The sequence below is a fragment of the Melanerpes formicivorus genome, unplaced genomic scaffold (genome assembly GCF_026170545.1).
Source record: "Melanerpes formicivorus ecotype bairdi unplaced genomic scaffold, bMelFor1.0.p_v2 SCAF_183, whole genome shotgun sequence".
NCBI lineage: Eukaryota > Metazoa > Chordata > Aves > Piciformes > Picidae > Melanerpes > Melanerpes formicivorus.
Genome location: NW_027142535.1, coordinates 76,656 through 95,353, shown reverse-complemented (window position 1 = coordinate 95,353; position 18,698 = coordinate 76,656). Strand labels below are relative to the sequence as shown.

Sequence of the window (18,698 nt, the reverse complement as noted above, 5' to 3'; positions counted from 1 at the left end):
TAGCCCGGCTCTGCTCGCGCCAGGGGGGCAGCATCCCGGTGGTCGCTATGGATCCGGCGCCTGCGCCCTAGCCCGGCTCTGCTCGCGCCAGGGGGGCAGCGTCCCGGTGGTCGCTAATGATACGGCGCCTGCGCCGCAGGGGGTCCGGTCCCGCGCACGCGCCCTCCTCGCGGGCTGCCCACCGCTTTTCTGACCGGGGGGGCAGGCGCCGCGCTGAGCAGCTTTGGAGCCGGAGCGGTCGCGGAGAGCCCTGATTCGGTGCCTGACGTCGTTCTGTGCCCCAGGGTGCCTGCGAACCGCTGTCCTTTGGCGGGGCAAGGGGTCCTGGCGCATTCGGGGAGCTCGCAGTGCGGTTTCCGGTGTCGCTGCCGGCCCGGGACTCCCAGGTGTGTTCCTTCCGGCGTCTGAAGGTGGTCTGGGGCCATCGGCAGGGCTTTTGGGGGTGACGGAGGAGGTCTGGGGACACCTAAAATGGTCTGGGGATATGTAAAGTTTAGTGGGGCCATCTGAAAGGGTCAAGGGTCGTGGAGAGGCAGCTGGGCACCTCCGTCGGACCCTTTGGGAGGTCTCTGCAGGCTCCCGTGGGAGCTGGGGGTGTCTCGGGGTGGGTTTGGGTTTGGGTTTGTGCTGCAAACAGCGTTGATAATGACTTAGAGAAAGACACACAAGAGACTCAGTAAGTCTCTTGTATCGTGCTTCTATTCTGGCGCCTGACACAGGTAGGATCATTTCAAAAGAGCTGTGTGTCTTCAGAGAGGTTTGGGCAAACTTTTATACAAAAAGTTATCTGTCTATAATGACAGAGGTCCAGATGCTTCCTATCTATACAAAGCTTATCTATCTAAAAGAGCAGAAGCACACATATCATGCAGGTGTCCTTTATCGTATACAAAAGAGCATCTTGTCCAAGACTAACAGAAGTGAATCACTGACAAATCCTGTTATTCCTTCTCTATCCAAAGGCTGTCTGCCAACCCCTCTCCCCCTCCCTGCGTTCCAGCATTTCAGCTAACAAGCGGAAAATTCTTATCAACTCTGTGGTTCTGTTAATGAGACTTTTCTGTTCGTCAATTCCCCCCTTTCTCACAGCCGACAGTATATTCCTATACTATATCTTCTTAAGTCAAACTTTGGACCCAGGCTTTCTGAGCTATCTTTCCCATGCTGACACTTGTGGAAGTTACTCTCAGATGTAGTCACCCAGTCTGATGGCCCCCAAGTCCAATTCAATGAGGCTTCCCCAAATAAAGGGGTCCTCATTTGGCCTCGAGGAAGTTCAGTGCATATCCAACAGTTAGAGAGATTAGTTTGCAAAGCCAATTCTTGCCTAACGTGTAAGTACATATTGCCTTCCCATCCCTCAATTTCCTTGCTGTGCTGCAAAGATTTTGAGAGGAATTTCTAGGTATTAACTACAGCCAGGGCAATCCTTCAAGTGCCCTAGGAATGCAGTGAAAACCTTTTGGGAATTGTTCCTGCTCTGTTACTCCACAAGCTATGAGGAGCTCTTCAGGGCAGCTCCAAGGTTAGGTTTGGATTCTCCTGAAGTCGCACACAGAACGACTCTCACGATTCCAGTGGTCTAATTTCATAGCTGCATTTTCTTCTCTCTGCCTAGGTGACAGGACGACCTCACTAATGAAGAGAGATAGCCTGAGCTCTGCAGGAACCTTGAACCCAAGCAGCCAGTGCCTTCTGTGAGTACAAGCTGTCCTTGTTCAACGTGGAGGTAGTTGAGAGCTGAAGCCAGACCACACCATAATTCCCTCAGCTTCCTCTTCTGCAGATTAAACAGTCCCAGTTCCTTCAGCCACTCCTCCTAAGGCTTGTTATCCAGACCCCTCACCAGCTTTGTGGCCCTTCTCTGGACTCACTCTCTCACAAGGGGTGTCCTGGGGAACACCACTTGTGGCCGGCCGGCCACCGGCTGGGTTTAACTCTGTTCCCCACCGCTCTTGGGGCCCAGCCATCCATCCTGTTCTGCTGTCCAGCAGTCCCTTTGAAAAAAAATCCATCTGAAAAAAGAAGTAGCAGAGAAGGAAAGCTGAAGCTGCAAAGACTGCAGTCCCCTCAGTTCTGGTTGTAGCCGGGTGGGGGTTGGTCTCTTCTCCCAGGCAAGCAGCACCAGAACAAGAGGACACAGTCTCAAGCTGTGCCAGGGGAGGTTTAGGCTGAATGTTAGGAAGAGGTTTACAGCTTGGCCAAAGACTCTTCTGATCCCTGTCTTCTGGTCATGACCAGCAGCGTGCACGGGTGGCCAAGAAGGCCACTGGCAACCTGGCCAGTATCAGGAACAGTGTGGCCAGCAGGAGCAGGGAGGTCATTCTGCCCCTGCACTTGGCACTGGTTAGGGCACACCTTGAGTCCCGTGTCCAGTTCTGGGCCCCTCCGTTTAAGCAAGACGTTGAGTTGCTGGAAGGTGTCCGGAGAAGGGCAACAAAGCTGGGGAGGGGTTTGGAGCACAGGCCTGTGAGGAGAGGCTGAGGGAGCTGGGGTTGCTTAGCCTGGAGAAGAGGAGGCTCAGGGGAGACCTTCTTGCTTTCTACGACTCCCTGAAGGGAGGTTGTAGCCAGGTGGGGGTTGGTCTCTTCTTCCAGGCAAGCAGCACCAGAACAAGAGGACACAGTCTCAAGCTGTGCCAGGGGAGGTTTAGGCTAGAGGTTAGGAAGAGGTTCTGCACAGAGAGAGTGATTGCCCATTGGAATGGGCTGCCCAGGGAGGTGGTGGAGTCACCATCTTTGGAGGTGTTCAGGAGGAGACTGGATAGGGTGCTTGGTTGCATGGTTTAGTTGATTAGGTGGTGTTGGATGATAGGTTGGACATGATGATCTTGAAGGTCTCTTCCAACCTGGTCCGGTCCATTCCATCCCATTCCAATCAACTAAACCATGGCACTGAGTGCCTCATCCAGTCTCTTTCTAAACACTTCCAGTGATGGCGACTCCACCACCTCCCTGGGCAGCACATTCCAAAGGCCAATCTCTCTTTCAACCTGCTCTATTCTATTCTATGAAGACCTTCTTCCTAACATCCAGGTTTAATTGGTGAGAGCAACAGACTTGGTTGCTGCCACCCGCTGCTAAGGGGTCTGAGTGGCCCCCAAATGGGGTTTGGAGGCAGGTAAAGGTTTCTTTTGGCGTGTGAAGGGGTTTTGTGGGCATCTAGAAGGGGTGTGGAGCCCCCTGAAAGGGTCTGGGATAGTGTCAGGGGGTTCTGGGCTGGTCTACCAGCGGGTCTGGGGACATTAGAAGCGTCTGGGGGTACCTAAAACGGAGCTGGGCGTATCAGATGGGGGGTTTGGGTGCCTCCAAAGGGGTTTTGTGGGCATCTAAGTTGGGGAATCTGGGGGGGTCCTGAAGGAGTTGGGGGGTTCTCCTCAAGCTATGAGCAGACACACAGACAGTTGTTAAGGGACTTTCTTTGATCATTCCAGGTCTGGTGTGCTGGGACTGGCAGGATCTTCCTGAGCTGTCCACGTACAGTTTCTGTCGACACTCTTCAGCTCGTACATCCGGTTTGCTGACAGAGGGTGTGGGGTTTGTGGGGCCCGGCAGCGAGAGTTTTCCAAAGAGGAGCTCTTCAGGGCAGCTCCAAGGTTAGGTTTGGATTCTCCTGGAGTCGCACACAGAACGAGTCTCACGATTCCAGTGGTCTAATTTCATAGCTGCATTTTCATCTCTCTGCCTAGGTGACAGGACGACCTCACTAATGAAGAGAGATAGCCTGAGCTCTGCAGGAACCTTGAACCCAAGCAGCCAGTGCCTTCTGTGAGTACAAGCTGTCCTTGCTCAACGTGGAACTAGTTGAGAGCTGAAGCCAGACCACACCATAATTCCCTCAGCTTCCTCTTCTGCAGATTAAACAGTCCCAGTTCCTTCAGCCACTCCTCCTAAGGCTTGTTATCCAGACCCCTCACCAGCTTTGTGGCCCTTCTCTGGACTCACTCTCTCACAAGGGGTGTCCTGGGGAACACCACTTGTGCCCGGCCGGCCACCGGCTGGGTTTAACTCTGTTCCCCACCGCTCTTGGGGCCCGGCCATCCATCCTGTTCTGCTGTCCAGCAGTCCCTTTGAAAAAAAATCCATCTGAAAAAAGAAGTAGCAGAGAAGGAAAGTTGAAGCTGCAAAGATTGCAGTCCCCTCAGTTCTTGTGGTACCCTCTGTGAGATCCTAAGCCACCTGAACTGAGCCGGTCAGGCAGCCAAGCTAGTGCAGCAGTGTCTTCTGGAGAGTTGATAGGAGCCAGTTCTGTGGGGTTTGTTGAAGTGACTGTCCAGTCGTTCTACATGAACAATTGTCTTAGTGCTAGCAAGCAGGAGGCTCTGAAGTGTGGTACTTTGAGAGCTCCATTCATACTTGCCCTTCAGGAGGAGCCAGCTCTTTCATTGAAGGATCTTCCTGAGGTGTCCAAGTACAATTTCCGTTGACACTTTTCAGCTCTTACATCCAGGTTGCTGACAGAGGATGTTGGGTTTGTGGGCCCTGGCAGCGACAGTTTTCCAAAGAGGAGCTCTAAGGCCAGCTGCAAGGTTAGGTTTGGATTCTCCTGGGGTGCCTGTGCTTGAAAGCCCCCCAGAGGCCGTGCAGAGTGGTGCTCGCAGTAGCTCTGTGCAAGTCTGCCATGGGCTCAGGAGGCCAGTATCTAGAGAGAGGGAGAGGGAAGGACAGAGACACTTCTAAGACAGTTTTAAAGAAATAATTATGAGAAGAGGCAAATTAATTCTGGGGACTCATGTGATATATCTGTTTAAGAGAAAAAAAAATGAAGGAGGTTTCTGACCATAACCAGGCTGACAAAGCACAGTAATGTGGTATCCTATGGGATTCAACTCCTCCTGCATTGCACAGGACACTTCAACAGCTGTCCTGACAAGCTCTAAGTAATGAACTTAATCCACCCTGTGCAAGCAATGGGGCAAAAGATTACAAAATCCATGTATGCAATTGAGATGTGTTACGTTGGGACGCCCAGGATACAGCTCATCAAGCTCTCCTAGTTTTTAGACGCAAGATGGAAGAAGGAAGGGGGAAGACAGAGCAGAAGGTCTATTTAAATATGAAACTCCTAGGCTGAAAGAAAAGAAAAACATTTTAAAGAGCACTCAGTGAGACTCTGTCACCAGCATAGCTAATCACAGAATCACTGAGTGTTAGGGGTTGGAAGGGACCCCAAAATAGCATCCAGTCCAACCCCTGTGCCAGTGCAGGATCACCTGGGGCAGGTTTTGAATGTCTCCAGAGACTCCACTAACTCTCTGGGCAGCCTGCTCCAGGGCTCTGGCACACACAGTGAAAAGGTTATCCCTTCTGTTCCTGTGGAACTTCCTCCTTTTATTCGTCGGACACAGCGAAGCCGCTGGGTCGTGTTGCTGCGGCAAGGTGACCCACCCTGTAGTTCAGGGCCTGGGTCTCTGCCTTCATGGCAGCCTGTTCCCTTGGCACCCTGTCAGCTTAACAGCCCTGTACTCGGGGTCTGTGTGACGAGTTGTGGAGCCCTCCATTCCCCTTCTGTCCCCAGCAGCAGCCCAAGGTCCCTGTAAGCAGGGCTGGGGAGGCTGCTTTAGGCAGCTAACAGGAACCAACCTTGCCTGGCCCTTAGGGGGCTGAGGTCAGTCCCTGGGCTCCTGAAGAGGTGGTGTTGCGCTGCTGCCAGGAGGGCCGGCCCGTAGGTGGGGCACGGGCCAGAGCCTGTGGCTCTCTGTGGGGCTTTTTGGGAGTGCTGCTGAGGCCTCACTCTGTCCTGTTGGCATCCTTTGTCAGGGTAGCCAGATCCTAGGCCTGATGTCTATCATTAGCTCAATTGCAGAATTTCCTCGTCTGCTGTTCCTGTCCGTAAATTTTTGCCAGTGCTTCTGTAATAAAAAGGTTTTTATTTCTCCTGTAACTTGCAAGCTGGTGACCTCCTTAGGAGCACCACTGTGTTGTTCACAAAGTTCTTTGCTGTTGCAAAGCTGGGAGAAGTGTGAGGTTCAGCTGATGAAGTTTCTCTCTTTAGAAGTGTCTGCTCAGCCGTCCTCTTCCTGGATCTCGGAGCTTTGTCTCTCCCTGTTTGCGGTGCCCCGACAAGGACTTGTGCCGACACATCCTCGGGAAGCTGAAACCACCAAAGGGTTTAATGGGTGAGAGCAAAGCTCAGCTGTGTGCTGAAGCTGCAAACCTTGCCCAGAAGGCTGTCCCCGGCTCGGGGTGATAAAAAGAACAGGAGCGTAGCCGCTCGGCTGTCTTTCCTTCTGTGATGCCACAGGGGGGTGGGCGAGGATACAGCAGAGGAGCAGTGAGGGAGGGGTGAGGGCAGCCTCCCACAAAGGCTGCTTGCAGACCTGAAATGCCAAATGTTTGAAATGCCAGGACGTTCTTGGAGGGGAGGGAAAGCCCCGGGAAATTGTAAGAGTGAGTGTGAGGTGTTCCAGCCGAGGAACAGCGGTGCTGCTTATTGAGAGATTGCAGAAGGGCAGTGATTTGTGTGCAGAAAGGCCTTGACGTGCCCCCCCTCTGTTCTGTAGAAAGGCTTCTAGAGGAGAAAAGCACATCCTGAGCAGAGCCACGGGGGGGTGTGGGGTGTGGTTTGAAACAGAAATAGCAACTGTCTCTCAATTAAAACAGTGGATTGTCTTTCATGTGTGTGTGTGGTGTGCTGTTTTTTCATTGAATGGAAAAAGCTCTGCAGGGAGACCAGCTGATCTGCTCCCGAGGCACAGCAGCACCGGACCTGCTGAGCGTTGGGGGCCTGTTAAGGAGGGTCTGCTGTCATCTGAAGTGGGCTTGGGGGTATGAAAGGGGAATTTGGGGGCATGTGAAGGGTTCTGGGAGCATCTAGAGGTGTCTGGGGACCTCTGGAGGGGCTCCTGGGTCATGTCTGGAGGGTCACGGAGGAGTGGGGGGGTCTGTGCCTCAGTGTGGTTTCGGGGTCTCTGTGTCAGGTCCCCACAGCGTGTGGGTTGCTGTGTGGCATTGCTGGAGTCTCGGTGTCCCTAGCGCCCCTGACTCTTCTGCTCACTGCTCCCACCTTGTGGGCACGGCCAGGTACTGCTTGCTGTCGCCTGCTGCCAAGGGTGTGAGTGGCCTCTGAAGGGAGGCGCAGAGAGGTATTCTGGGGCGTCTAGAGGGGCTTTGTGGGCATCGAGAGGTGTCTGGCGGCCTCTGGAGGGTCTCCGGGGGGGTCTCTGGAGGGTCCTGAAGCAGCTGAGGGGGCGGGGAGTGGTGGTGTTGTGTTAGAGGTCTCTGGGGGGTTCCAGGGTTTGGGGTCCCGCAAGATTGGGGTGGTCTCACTCCGGTATTGGGTGTCCTGCAGTCCCAGGACCCCCCAGCCACATCTCCCCCGGCATCTCAAGGCGAGCTGCGAGCACCTCAAGGGCCTTAGAGGGTGAGAAAGGAGGTCTGGGGGCATGTAGACGGAAGTGAGGGCATCAAGACGGCACCGCTCTCCCCGTGACAGCGCCTGCCCTTCCCAAGACGGCGCCGCCCTCGCCCCGTCGGCTCCGACCTAGCCAGCGTAACTATCGTCCCCTCTGCTTTCTCCGCTCCGCATCAGCTCAGTGTAGACTCTGCTGCTCTCTGGAGTTGTTTTGTCCCTGCTGCAGGACTCTGCCACGGGTCTGGGGGTGGGCAGCAGCGAGGGGGGGGGCAAGAAACACCAGCAGCGAGGGGGGGTGGGTGTCGATTTGCCGCGGTCGGGAGCAGTCTGCTCCCAGTTCACGAGCTGTTCTCCTGTCTCTCCCAGCTCTTGCAGGCTGACCCCAATGCCCCCAGACTCGCCCAGCGATCCCAGGGTGAACCCCGCAGCACCGAGATTCGCCCAGCGATCGTCACGTGATTAGGGGCCACGCAAAGGAGGGGCGGGGAGCAGAGAAAGCGGCGGCGGCGCTGTGAGGGATAGGAAAGGGAAAGGGTGGGAAGGGAGCTAGAGGGGAGGGGGAGCGGGGAAGACCGCGCAGGTTACGTCACTGGAGGCGGGGCTTGAGGAAGGCAATAGGATGGCTATGGGGGGCGGGGCTGGAGGACTGGAGGCGGGGCTAGAGGGCGGCAATAGAATGGCTAAGGGAGGGGGCGGGAACGAGAGAGCATCTGCGTCACAAGGGGGCGGGGTTTGAGTGAAATAGGATGGCTATGGAGGGGGCGGGGAAAGGGCTGAGGGAGGTTGCAGGAGGTGGGACTGGAGGACTGGAGGCGGGGCTGGAGGGCGACAATTGGATGGCTATAGGAGGGGGCGGGGCTGGAGGAGTGCAGCAGGATGGCTATGGGGGGGCGGGGAATAGCACAGACTATGTCACGGGGGGCGTGGCCTGAGCAGCTGGGGCAGAGAGGCGATGGCTGCTGATTACGTCAGAGCAAGGGGGCGGAGCGCCCAGGCGGGAGGGGGGAGGAGGGCACCAGGGCTGCCCCGCGCGGTGATGTCAGAGAGTGGAGTGGGGCCGGCTGCGCCACGTGGGCCACGGGGAGCGCGGGAAAGGGAGAATGGGAGGGGAGAGGAGGAGGAGGGGAGGGAGGGAGAGGCTGGGGGGGGTCATTAGTGGCCACCGTAGCTCATTAGTGGCCACCCAAGCTCGATACTGGTCCAGACTCGTCCAGACTGGTCCAAACCAGTCCAAACCGGTCCAGACCGGTCCAAGCCGGTCCAGACCGGTCCAAACCGGTCCAAGCCGGTCCAGACCGGTCCAGACCGGTCCAAACCGGTCCAAGCCGGTCCAAGCCGGTCCAAGCCGGTCCAAGCCGGTCCAGACCGGTCTAGACCGGTCTAGACCGGTCCAAACCAGTCCAAACCGGTCCAGACCGGTCCAAACCGGTCCAAGCCGGTCCAGACCGGTCCAGACCGGTCCAAGCCGGTCCAAGCCGGTCCAGACCGGTCCAAGCCGGTCCAAGCCGGTCCAGACCGGTCCAAGCCGGTCCAGACCGGTCTAGACCGGTCTAGACCGGTCCAAACCAGTCCAGACCGGTCCAGACCGGTCCAAGCCGGTCCAGACCGGTCCAAACCGGTCCAAGCCGGTCCAGACCGGTCCAAACCGGTCCAAACCGGTCCAAACCGGTCCGGACCAATCCAAGCCGGTCCAGACCGGTCTAAACCGGTCCAAGCCGGTCCAAGCCGGTCCAGACCGGTCCAGACCGGTCCAAACCGGTCCAAACCGGAACAAACCGGTCCAAACCGGTCCAAGCCGATCCAGACCGGTCCAGACCGGTCCAAGCCGGTCTAGACCGGTCCAAACCGGTCCAAGCCGGTCCAGACCGGTCCAGACCGGTCCAAACCGGTCCAAACCGGTCCGGACCGGTCGAAACCGCTTGAAACTGGTCCAGACTGGTCCAAACCGGTCCAAAACACTCCAGACTGGTCCAAACCGGTCCAAACCAGTCTACAGTGGTCCAAACTGATCCATACTGTTCCAAACTGCTCCAAAACGGTCCAGACCGGTCCAGACTGGTCCAAACTGGTCCAGACTGGTCCAAACTGGTCCAAACCAGTCCAGACTGGTCCAAACCGGTCCAGACTGGTCTAGCCCTGGCTCCATACTGGTACATACTGGTACATACTGGTCCCCCCTCTCTTCCTCTCCCCTCCCTTCCCCTTCCTTATTCCTTTCCCGCCCTCCCCTCCCCTTTTGCCGCCCACCCCTAACCCCTTTCCCGCCTTTGCGCTTTCCCCTCCCTCCTATTGGCCGCACCGCGCCAGAAGCTCCCTCCCCCTTTTAGCTTGGTGGGGGGAGGGGGCATGGCCAGCCACCCGCCTCCACTTCACTCCCTCCCTCCCTTATTTGGGGGGGGGCGTGGCCAGCCCCCCACCTCGCTTCTTCACTGCCCTCCCTTTGTGGGTGTGGCCAGCCGCCCTCCTCCGTTTCACTCTCCCTCCCTTATTTGGGAGGGGGCGTGGCCAGCCAGTCCCATCGCAGTGCACTCCCAGTCCTTCCCATTCTCTCCCAGTTCCCTCCCATTCCCATTCCACTACACCCAGTTCCTCCCTGTCCTTTCCCACTCCCTTTCCATTACCCTTCCAGTGCCCTCCTAGTCCCTTCACTGTTCCCTACCAATTCCCTCCCAGTTTCCTCCCACTCCCTCCCAGTCCCCTCCAATTTCACTCAGGTCCTCCCAGTTCCCTCCAAGTCCCCTTCCAGTTTGACCCAGGCCCTTCCCAGTTCCTTCCCAGTCCCCTCCCATCCCTCCCATTCCCTACCACTGCCCTCCCTGTCAATCCCAGTCCACCCAAGCCCCTAACAGTCCATCCCAGTCCCTTTCATTCCCTTCCCAGTTCACTCAGTCCCATCCCAATCCCCTCCCTGTCCCTTCCCTGTCCCTTCCCAATCCCCTTACTGTCCCATCCCACTCCATCCCAGTCCCTGCCAGTCCCTCCCAGTCCATTCCCACTATGTCCCCTCCCTGTCCCTCCAAGTCCCCTACCATACTGTCCCACTCCCTTCCCAGTCCCCTCCCAGTCCCTCCCTGTTTATTCCTGTCCCTCCCAGTACCTCCCAATCCCTTCTAATCCTATCCCAGTATGGGAGGAGACCAGTAGGGACCAGGAGGCACTGGGAGACATACCTGGACCAGCTGGAGGCATTGCTGGAGCCCTGGGAGACAACTGGAAGCAGCAGGAACTCAACTGGGAGCACTGGGAACAACTGGGAGACAACTGGGAGAGCACTGTGAGCACTGTGAGTATCTCCACATAACCCCCAGTGCCCCCCTCAGCCCCTCCAGACCTCCCCAAAGTCTTTCCAGAGTCTCTGAGTTCTTCCCAGTGCCATTCAGAGCCCTTCCCAGTACCTCCCAGTTGACCCTTAGAATTTTCCCAGTGCCCCCTCACTCTCCCCCAGTAACCCTCCCTGCCCCAGATCCTTCCACAGCCTCCCAGTCCTTCCCAGTACTGTCCTGAGACCCTCCCAGTGCCTCCCAGTCCTTTCCCAGTCTGGGAGGAAGCTGGCAGGGGCTGAGAGGCACTGGGAAGGACTGGGAGCCACACCTGCAGCACCTGGAGTCAGTTCTGGAGCCCTGGGAGACAACTGGAAGCAGCAGGAACTCAACTGGGAGCACTGGGAGGAACTGGGAGAGCACTGGGAGCACTGTGAGTATCTCCTCATGACCCCCAGTGCCCCCGAGCTCCTCCAGACCCCCTCCAGAGTCATTCCACAGTCTCTGAGTTCTTCCCAGTGCCATTCAGAGCCCTTCCCAGTACCTCCCAGTTAACCCTTATAGGTCTCCAGCGCCCCCTCACTCCCCCCAGTAACCCTCCCCCCCCAGATCTTTTCACAGCCTCCCAGTACCTCCCAGTGCCCCCCCAGAGCCCTTAACAGCCTCCCTGTCCTTCACAGTACTGTCCTGAGCCCTTTCCAATTCCCTCCCTGATCCATCCCACTCTATCCCAGTCCCTTCCAACTCTTTTCCCTTCCCATTCCCTTCTTAGTTCCCTCCCAATCCCCTCCCACTGGCTCCCCACTCCCCTCCCAGTCCCGTCGCAGTGCACTCCCAGTCCTTCCCAGTCTCTCCCAGTTCCCTCCCATTCCCATCCCAGTACACCCAGTTCCTCCCTGTCCTTCCCCACTCCCATCCCAGTCTCTTCCCAGTGCCCCCCTAGTCCATCCCAGCCCCTCCCAGTTCCTCCCATTCCATCCCAGTCCCTTCACAGTCCCCAACCAGTCCCTTCCCCATCCCTTTCCAGTCCCCTCCCAGTTCTACCTGCACTACCTGGCAAGAGCCCTGGTGGACAATTGGAAGCAGTAGCATCCCCACTGGGAGACAACTGGGAAACAACTGGGAGCACTGGGAGCGTGACCCAGGAATTCCCAGTACCCCCCTCAGCCCCCCATTTCCCTCCCACAGCCCTTTACAGCCTCCCAGTCCATCCCATTTTCTCCTATACCTTTCCCAGTCTGGGAGGAGACTGGTAGGGGCTGGAAGTTTCTGGGAGAGTCTGGGAGCCATACCTGCAGCACCTGGAGTCAGACCTGGAGCCCTGGGAGACAACTGGAAGCAGCAGGAACCCAACTGGGACAAAAGTGGGAGACAGCTGTGAAAGTCCCCTCCCAGTCCCTGCCAGTCCCTCCCAGTCCATTCCCACTATGTCCCCTCCCTGTCCCTCCACGTCCCCTCCCACACTGTCCCACTCCCTTCCAGTCCCTCCCTGTTTATTCCTGTCCCTCCCAGTACCTCCCAATCCCTTCTAGTCCTATCCCAGTATGGGAGGAGACCAGTAGGGACCAGGAGGCACTGGGAGGCATACCTGGACCAGGTGGAGGCATTTCTGGAGCCTTGGGACACAACTGGAAGCAGCGGGAACCCAACTGGGAGCACTAGGGGTCCCTGGGAGGAACTGGGAGACAACTGGGAGAGCACTGGGAGTATCTCCCCATGACCCCCAGTGCCCCCCTGAGCCCCTCCAGACCGCCCCAAAGTCTTTCCACAGTCTGAGTTCTTCCCAGTGCCATTCAGAGCCCTTCCCAGTACCTCCCAGTTAACCCTTAGACTTCCCCAGTGCCCCCTCACTCCCCCCACAGTAACCCTCCCCTCCCAGAGTCCTTTCACAGCCTCCCAGTACTCCCCACTACCTCCCAGTACCTTCCAGTAACCCCCAGTGCCCCCCTGAGCCCTCCCAGTTCCACCGAGGAAGTCCTTCCACAGCCTCCCAGTGACCCTCTGTACCCCACTGAGCATCCCCAATTCCCCCCCAGAGTCCTTCCACAGTCTCCCAGTACCTCCCCACTACTGTCCTGAGCCCCTCCCAGTGCCTCCCAGTCCTTTCCCAGTCTGGGAGGAGGCTGGCAGGGGCTGAGAGGCACTGGGAGGGACTGGGAGGGACTGGGAGCCATACCTGCAGCACCTGGAGTCAGTTCTGGAGCCCTGGGATACAACTGGAAGGATCAGGAACCTAACTGGGAGCACTGGGAGGAACTGGGAGACAACTGGGAGAGCACTGGGAGCACTGTGAGTATCTCCCCATAACCCCCAGTGACCCCTTCACCCCCTGCAGACTGCCCCAAAGTCTCTCCACAGTCTCTGAGTTTTTCCCAGTGCCATTCAGAGCCCTTCCCAGTACCTCCCAGTTAACCCTTATAGTTCTCCAGTGCCCCCTCACTCCCCCCCAGTAACTCTCCACCCCCAGAGTCCTTTCACAGCCTCCCAGTACCTTCTAGTACTTCCCAGTAACCCCCAGTTCCTCCTACTACCTCCCAGTCTCACATAATCAACCAGGTTTGAAGAGACCTCAGATCTCATCAATTCCCTCCTATGTCTGCATCCCTATCCCCTCCTCACAATTAAACCATGGCTCCAGGTGCCACATCCAGTTCTTTTTTGGAACACCTCCAGGGATGGGGACTCCACCACCTCCCTGGGCAGCACATTCCAATGGCCAGTTCCTCTTTCTGGGATGAACTTTGTCCTCACCTCTAGCTTAAACCTTCCCTGGCACAGCCTGAGACTGTGTCCTCTTGTTCTGGTACTGGGTGCCTGGGTGAACAGACCAAACCCTACCTGGCTACAATCTGCCCTCAGGTAGTTGTAGAGAGCAAGAAGGTCTCCCCTGAGCCTCCTCTTCTCCAGGCTAAGCAACCCCAGCTCCCTCAGCCTTGCCTCACAGGGCTATGCTCCAGACCCCTCCCCAGCTTTGTTGCCCTTCTCTGGACACCTTCCAGCATCTCAACATCTTTCCTAAACTGAGGGGCCCAGGAACTGGACCCAGAACTCAAGGTGTGGCCTGACCAGTGCTGAGCACAGGGCAGAATGACCTCCCTGCTCCTGCTGGCCACACTGTTCCTGATGCAGGCCAGGATGTATTTGGCCTTCTTGGCCACTGCTGGCTCATGTTCAGCTGGTGTCAACCAGCACCCTCAGGTCCCTTTCAGCCTGGTTCCTCTCCAGCTAGTCTGACCCCAGCCTGTAGCAATGCCTGGGGTTGTTGTGGTAATGTGTAGAACCTGGCACTTGGATGTGTTCAATATCATGCCCTTGGACTCTGCCTGGAGGAAAGCAGAAAGTATGTATGGAAGGTTTCAGGACAGGAAAGAACAACAGGCTGCTGACGACGGAAGAACGGTCTGATGATAAAGAAGAGCTGACTGCAGTAAACAGCCTGAAGTGCGAGACAGAAGGACACTCGCCTCCGTGCTGGAGAAGCTCAACCTGATATGGGATGAAGATAATAATGGAGAGCTGCATATCAAAGGAGAAAACTCAATTAGCAGCAGTGGTGCAAGAATGCCAGGGAATTGCTTAGCCTGCTTGATTTTTCCTACATACACTGCTTGTTCTGTACCACTAAACAATTGCTGCTTCACCAACCAGGGAGTCCATGCATGCTTTCCAAACTCTGCCCATCTGTCCAGCCTGTCAGGGTCCCTCTGCTGAGCTCTCCTACCTTCCAGCAGATCAACTCCTGCCCCCAGCTTGGTGTCATCTGCAAAGTTATTGATGATGGACTCGATCCCCTCATCCAGATCATCAATAAAGATATTGAACAGGATGGGACCCAGCACTGATCCCTGGGGGACACCACTAGTGCCCGGCTGCCAGCTGCATGTGGCACCATTCACCACCACTCTCTGGGCCCAGGACTCCAGCCAGTTCCTAACCCAGCACAGAGTGCTCCTGTCCAGGATGTGGGCTGTTCTGCTTGGCCAGGAGTTTGTTGTGGCAGACAGCGTCAAAGGCCTTGCTGAAGTCCGGGCAGACTACATCCACAGCCTTCCCCACACCTACCAGGCAGTCACCTGGGCATAGAAGGAGATCAGGTTGGTGAGGCAGGACCTGCCCCTCCCACCAAATCTTTGCTGGCTGGGCCTGAGCCCTTGCCCGTCCTGCAGGTTTGCTGTGATTGCCCCCAGGACGATCTGCTCCATAGTCTTGCCAGGCACTGAGGTCAGGCTTACAGGCCTGGAGTTCCCAGGTTCTTCCCTCCAGCCCTTCTCGTGAATGGCATCACACTGGCAGCTTCCAGCCACCTGGGACCTCTGTGGTCATGCAGGACTGGTGGCAAATGTTGGGCAGTGGCTTGGAGCTCATCTGCCAGAGCTCTCTGCCCTGGGATGGATCCCATCTGGTGCCATAGACTTGTGAGGGTCCCAGTGGTATCCCAGTCCCTCCCAGTTCTTTCCCAGTCCTTCTCAGTCACCCCTAGTCCTTCCAACTTCCATCCCAGTTCCTCCCGTTTCCTTCCCATTCCCTCCCATTCCCTTTGGAATTCCTCACAGTCCCTCCCATTCCTCTCCCGGTCCTTCCCAATCTCCTTCCAGTCCCTTCCCAGTCTCTCCCAGTCCCTTCTCAGTCCTGTCCCCATCCCCATCCCTCCCAATCCTCTCCCAGTCTCCTCCCAGTCACTCCCAGTCCCCTCCCAGTCTCTCCTAGTCCTTTCCCAGTTCCTCTCAATCCCTCCCAGTCTCCTTCTCATCTTGCAGCGTGGCAGATTTCCCGGAGTGGGAAAGCAGAGCCGCGCTCTCTTTGGTCAGTACAGTTTAGGTGGGAAGTGCTTCCACTGGCTCCATTGGTCCAGATCACCCCAGTTTGGGCTCTGTTTACTTTGGGGCCATTTGGGCCCATTTAGGGTCCTCTTTGGGACTTTTTTTCCCAGTTGTTCCCAGTCCCTTCCAGTTCCTTCGGAGCTCTCTCACAGTTCTCCCCAGTGCCTCCCACTTGAGCCTCCACTACCTCTTAGTCTCTACCAGTTTCCTCCCAGTTTTCTTTCAGTCTCTGACAGTTTCCTCCTCCTTCCCTCCCAGATTCCACCTCGTGCCCTCCCAGTCCCTCCCAGTTTCTTCCCAGTCGCTTCCAGTTCTCTGCCAGTCCTTTGGTGGGAGGAAACTGTTGGGACCGGGAGGGCACCGGGAGGAGGCCATTACTGTGTAGTTTGGTAATACTGACAGCTGCAGCTGGTGCTGAGCTAAACAGAATGATCACAGAAGGCTTTTGCTCTGAAGCCAGAGCTGCCTGCTGGCGGAACGAACGTTTTTCTGACAGCTCTTGGAGGAACATTTCTGTACAGGTGTTCCCCAGGGCTCCTCAGCTGCTCAGAACTCAACGTGTTGTCTTGGAGGGGAATAAAACCCATGGAAAGCTGAGCGTGAGGTGACAAAGCAGGCGCCGCCTCCCCCAGCGCGGCGCCGCCTCCCCCAGCGCGGCGCCGCCTCCCCCAGCGCGGCGCCGCCTCCCCCAGCGCGGCGCCGCCTCCCCCAGCGCGGCGCCGCCTCCCCCAGCGCGGCGCCGCCTCCCCCAGCGCGGCGCCGCCTCCCCCAGCGCGGCGCCGCCTCCCCCAGCGCGGCGCCGCCTCCCCCAGCGCGGCGCCGCCTCCCCCAGCGCGGCGCCGCCTCCCCCAGCGCGGCGCCGCCTCCCCCAGCGCGGCGCCGCCTCCCCCAGCGCGGCGCCGCCTCCCCCAGCGCGGCGCCGCCTCCCCCAGCGCGGCGCCGCCTCCCCCAGCGCGGCGCCGCCTCCCCCAGCGCGGCGCCGCCTCCCCCAGCGCGGCGCCGCCTCCCCCAGCGCGGCGCCGCCTCCCCCAGCGCGGCGCCGCCTCCCCCAGCGCGGCGCCGCCTCCCCCAGCGCGGCGCCGCCTCCCCCAGCGCGGCGCCGCCTCCCCCAGCGCGGCGCCGCCTCCCCCAGCGCGGCGCCGCCTCCCCCAGCGCGGCGCCGCCTCCCCCAGCGCGGCGCCGCCTCCCCCAGCGCGGCGCCGCCTCCCCCAGCGCGGCGCCGCCTCCCCCAGCGCGGCGCCGCCTCCCCCAGCGCGGCGCCGCCTCCCCCAGCGCGGCGCCGCCTCCCCCAGCGCGGCGCCGCCTCCCCCAGCGCGGCGCCGCCTCCCCCAGCGCGGCGCCGCCTCCCCCAGCGCGGCGCCGCCTCCCCCAGCGCGGCGCCGCCTCCCCCAGCGCGGCGCCGCCTCCCCCAGCGCGATAAAAAGCGGGGCAGCCCCTCAGCTGTCTCTCTTTCCTTCCATGATACCACATGGGGGTGGGTGCTGATGCAGGAGAGGAGCAGGTGAGTGAGGGGTGGGGGATGCTGCCCAAAAAAGCTGCCTGAATGCTCTCAGGGAGGATGAAAACCATGAAAAAAATGTGTTAGTGTGAGGTATTCCAGCAGAGAAAAAGCTGTGCTCTTAATCGAGAGATTGCAGAACAGTAGTAATGTGGATGCAAAAAGGCTTTGAAATGACTCTTATTTGCAAACTAAAAAACCCCACAAGACACACAAAAGAAACATCACTGGTTTTATTTTTTGTTTCTTAATTTGAATGGGAAGTCAAGGGGAATATAGAGGCATGTGGGGCCCAATGGAAGGTCTCCTGTGGGTATTTTAGTCGGATGGTTAGGGTTAGTTGTGGTGGTGGGGGGAAAGCTTTGCAGTAGTGGCCTTTGTGGCGGGGGTCCAAATAACCCTAAATATCCAACTAATCCTTTGGGAGACTCTCCAGAGGCCCTCCTGATCCCTCTATGTGCCCCCAAATTCCCCTTTGATACCCCCAGGTGCACCTTAGGTGCCAACCGATCCCCTTAAGAGGGGTGGCAACACTGACCAGTTAGGGGCTTCTCTTGCCCCTGTGTGTGGGGAGCAGCTGAGTGGGGCCCTCTTTGAAGGTTTTTCCATTTGTATTGAAAACTAAGAAACAAAAAGAAAAAAACCCCAAAGAAACAAATAAGGGCAACCCCCCCCTCCCATGACAGACAAAAAGGAAGGTCTACTGTTTTTATGTGATACATGTTATATTTATGCTTTGAAACCCTGTTTTGCTCTCCCTAGAATAGAATTTGCTTTTACATTCCAGAAGCTCTCCTGTTTAAGTGGATGTAGAAGAATAGTATTATGTGGGAAGATGTTTTGGGATAGCTTTGGAAGACTATGGGGAAGATTTGCCTTTGCTCGAGTTAGAGAAAGCTATGTTTTGCCTTTGACTCTGAGAGTAATGTAAACACTTTGGAACCGAAGGAGAGAAACTGGGCAGAGTTTGGTTGGACGTGTTAAAATAGTTTTGTTGTTATGACCTACTGTATGCCTTAATTACACGTATGCCAGTAGAAAATGCCCAACTGAGATGTGCCACGTGTGCCTTCTGATTAGACTATATAACTTTGCTGTATAATGTAATAAATGTCTTCAGCTGCTTACATCTGGTCCAGAAAGCACTGCTCGAAGTAACTAAAACATCAATACTACAACAAATGGTCACCCCGGACAGAGGTAAGTGACTGGGGAAACTGAGGGTCGGTGCCTCCTGTTGATGAGCACGTATGGGTAATGAAAGAACAAAAGAAGATAACTTGATACTCAGAGTCATTTACTTACATCTTGGAGGGAAAAAAAAGGGCAACAATGTAGAATGAAAAGACATGGGAGCGGGGAGGGATGGCGGCAACAAAAGTAAAGAAAATTGTTACATCTTCCCTTACAACACAGGGACTAATTAAAGATTCTTTAGATCAATTAGCAGAGCATTATAAAGCTGTTAGAATAGTAATGCCATTTCACCAGAACAAAGCTCTTCTTTGACATCTACGCCCCCCAGCCCCTCTCCCCCACCATGGCCACTAAGCTCACCTGCACCCCTGGAGCTGCAGTCACTGGCACCTGGCCAATAGCACCAGCAGCCCACTCCCCCCCTGCTGCTGGACACCCCCCCACTAACTCTTAAAAGTTTTTTCCATGTGTTTTAATTGTGGACAGAAGGGACACTTTAGGCAAAAAGCATGACTTGGGAGAAGATGACTGTCCTAGAAGCCTGTAAGAAACACTGATTGCCAGATACTT

The 18,698-nt window shown here is 57.0% G+C and overlaps 1 protein-coding gene and 1 long non-coding RNA gene across 2 annotated transcripts; both read left to right on the top strand.

Annotated features, from left to right (window-relative positions):
* Positions 1 to 283: 283 nt before the first annotated feature.
* Positions 284 to 3,509, top strand: LOC137457569 (uncharacterized). Its single transcript, XR_010991322.1, has 3 exons — positions 284 to 386; positions 1,619 to 1,697; positions 3,434 to 3,509. It is a non-coding gene; the product is annotated as an uncharacterized lncRNA (long non-coding RNA).
* A 4,796-nt stretch (positions 3,510 to 8,305) lies between these two features.
* LOC137457557 (uncharacterized) lies at positions 8,306 to 14,456 on the top strand. Its single transcript, XM_068169409.1, has 4 exons — positions 8,306 to 8,320; positions 9,488 to 10,636; positions 10,951 to 11,046; positions 11,851 to 14,456. Exons 1-4 carry the CDS (start codon positions 8,306 to 8,308, stop codon positions 11,992 to 11,994), a joined length of 1,404 nt encoding a protein of 467 aa, XP_068025510.1. The 3' UTR covers positions 11,995 to 14,456.
* Positions 14,457 to 18,698: the final 4,242 nt, after the last annotated feature.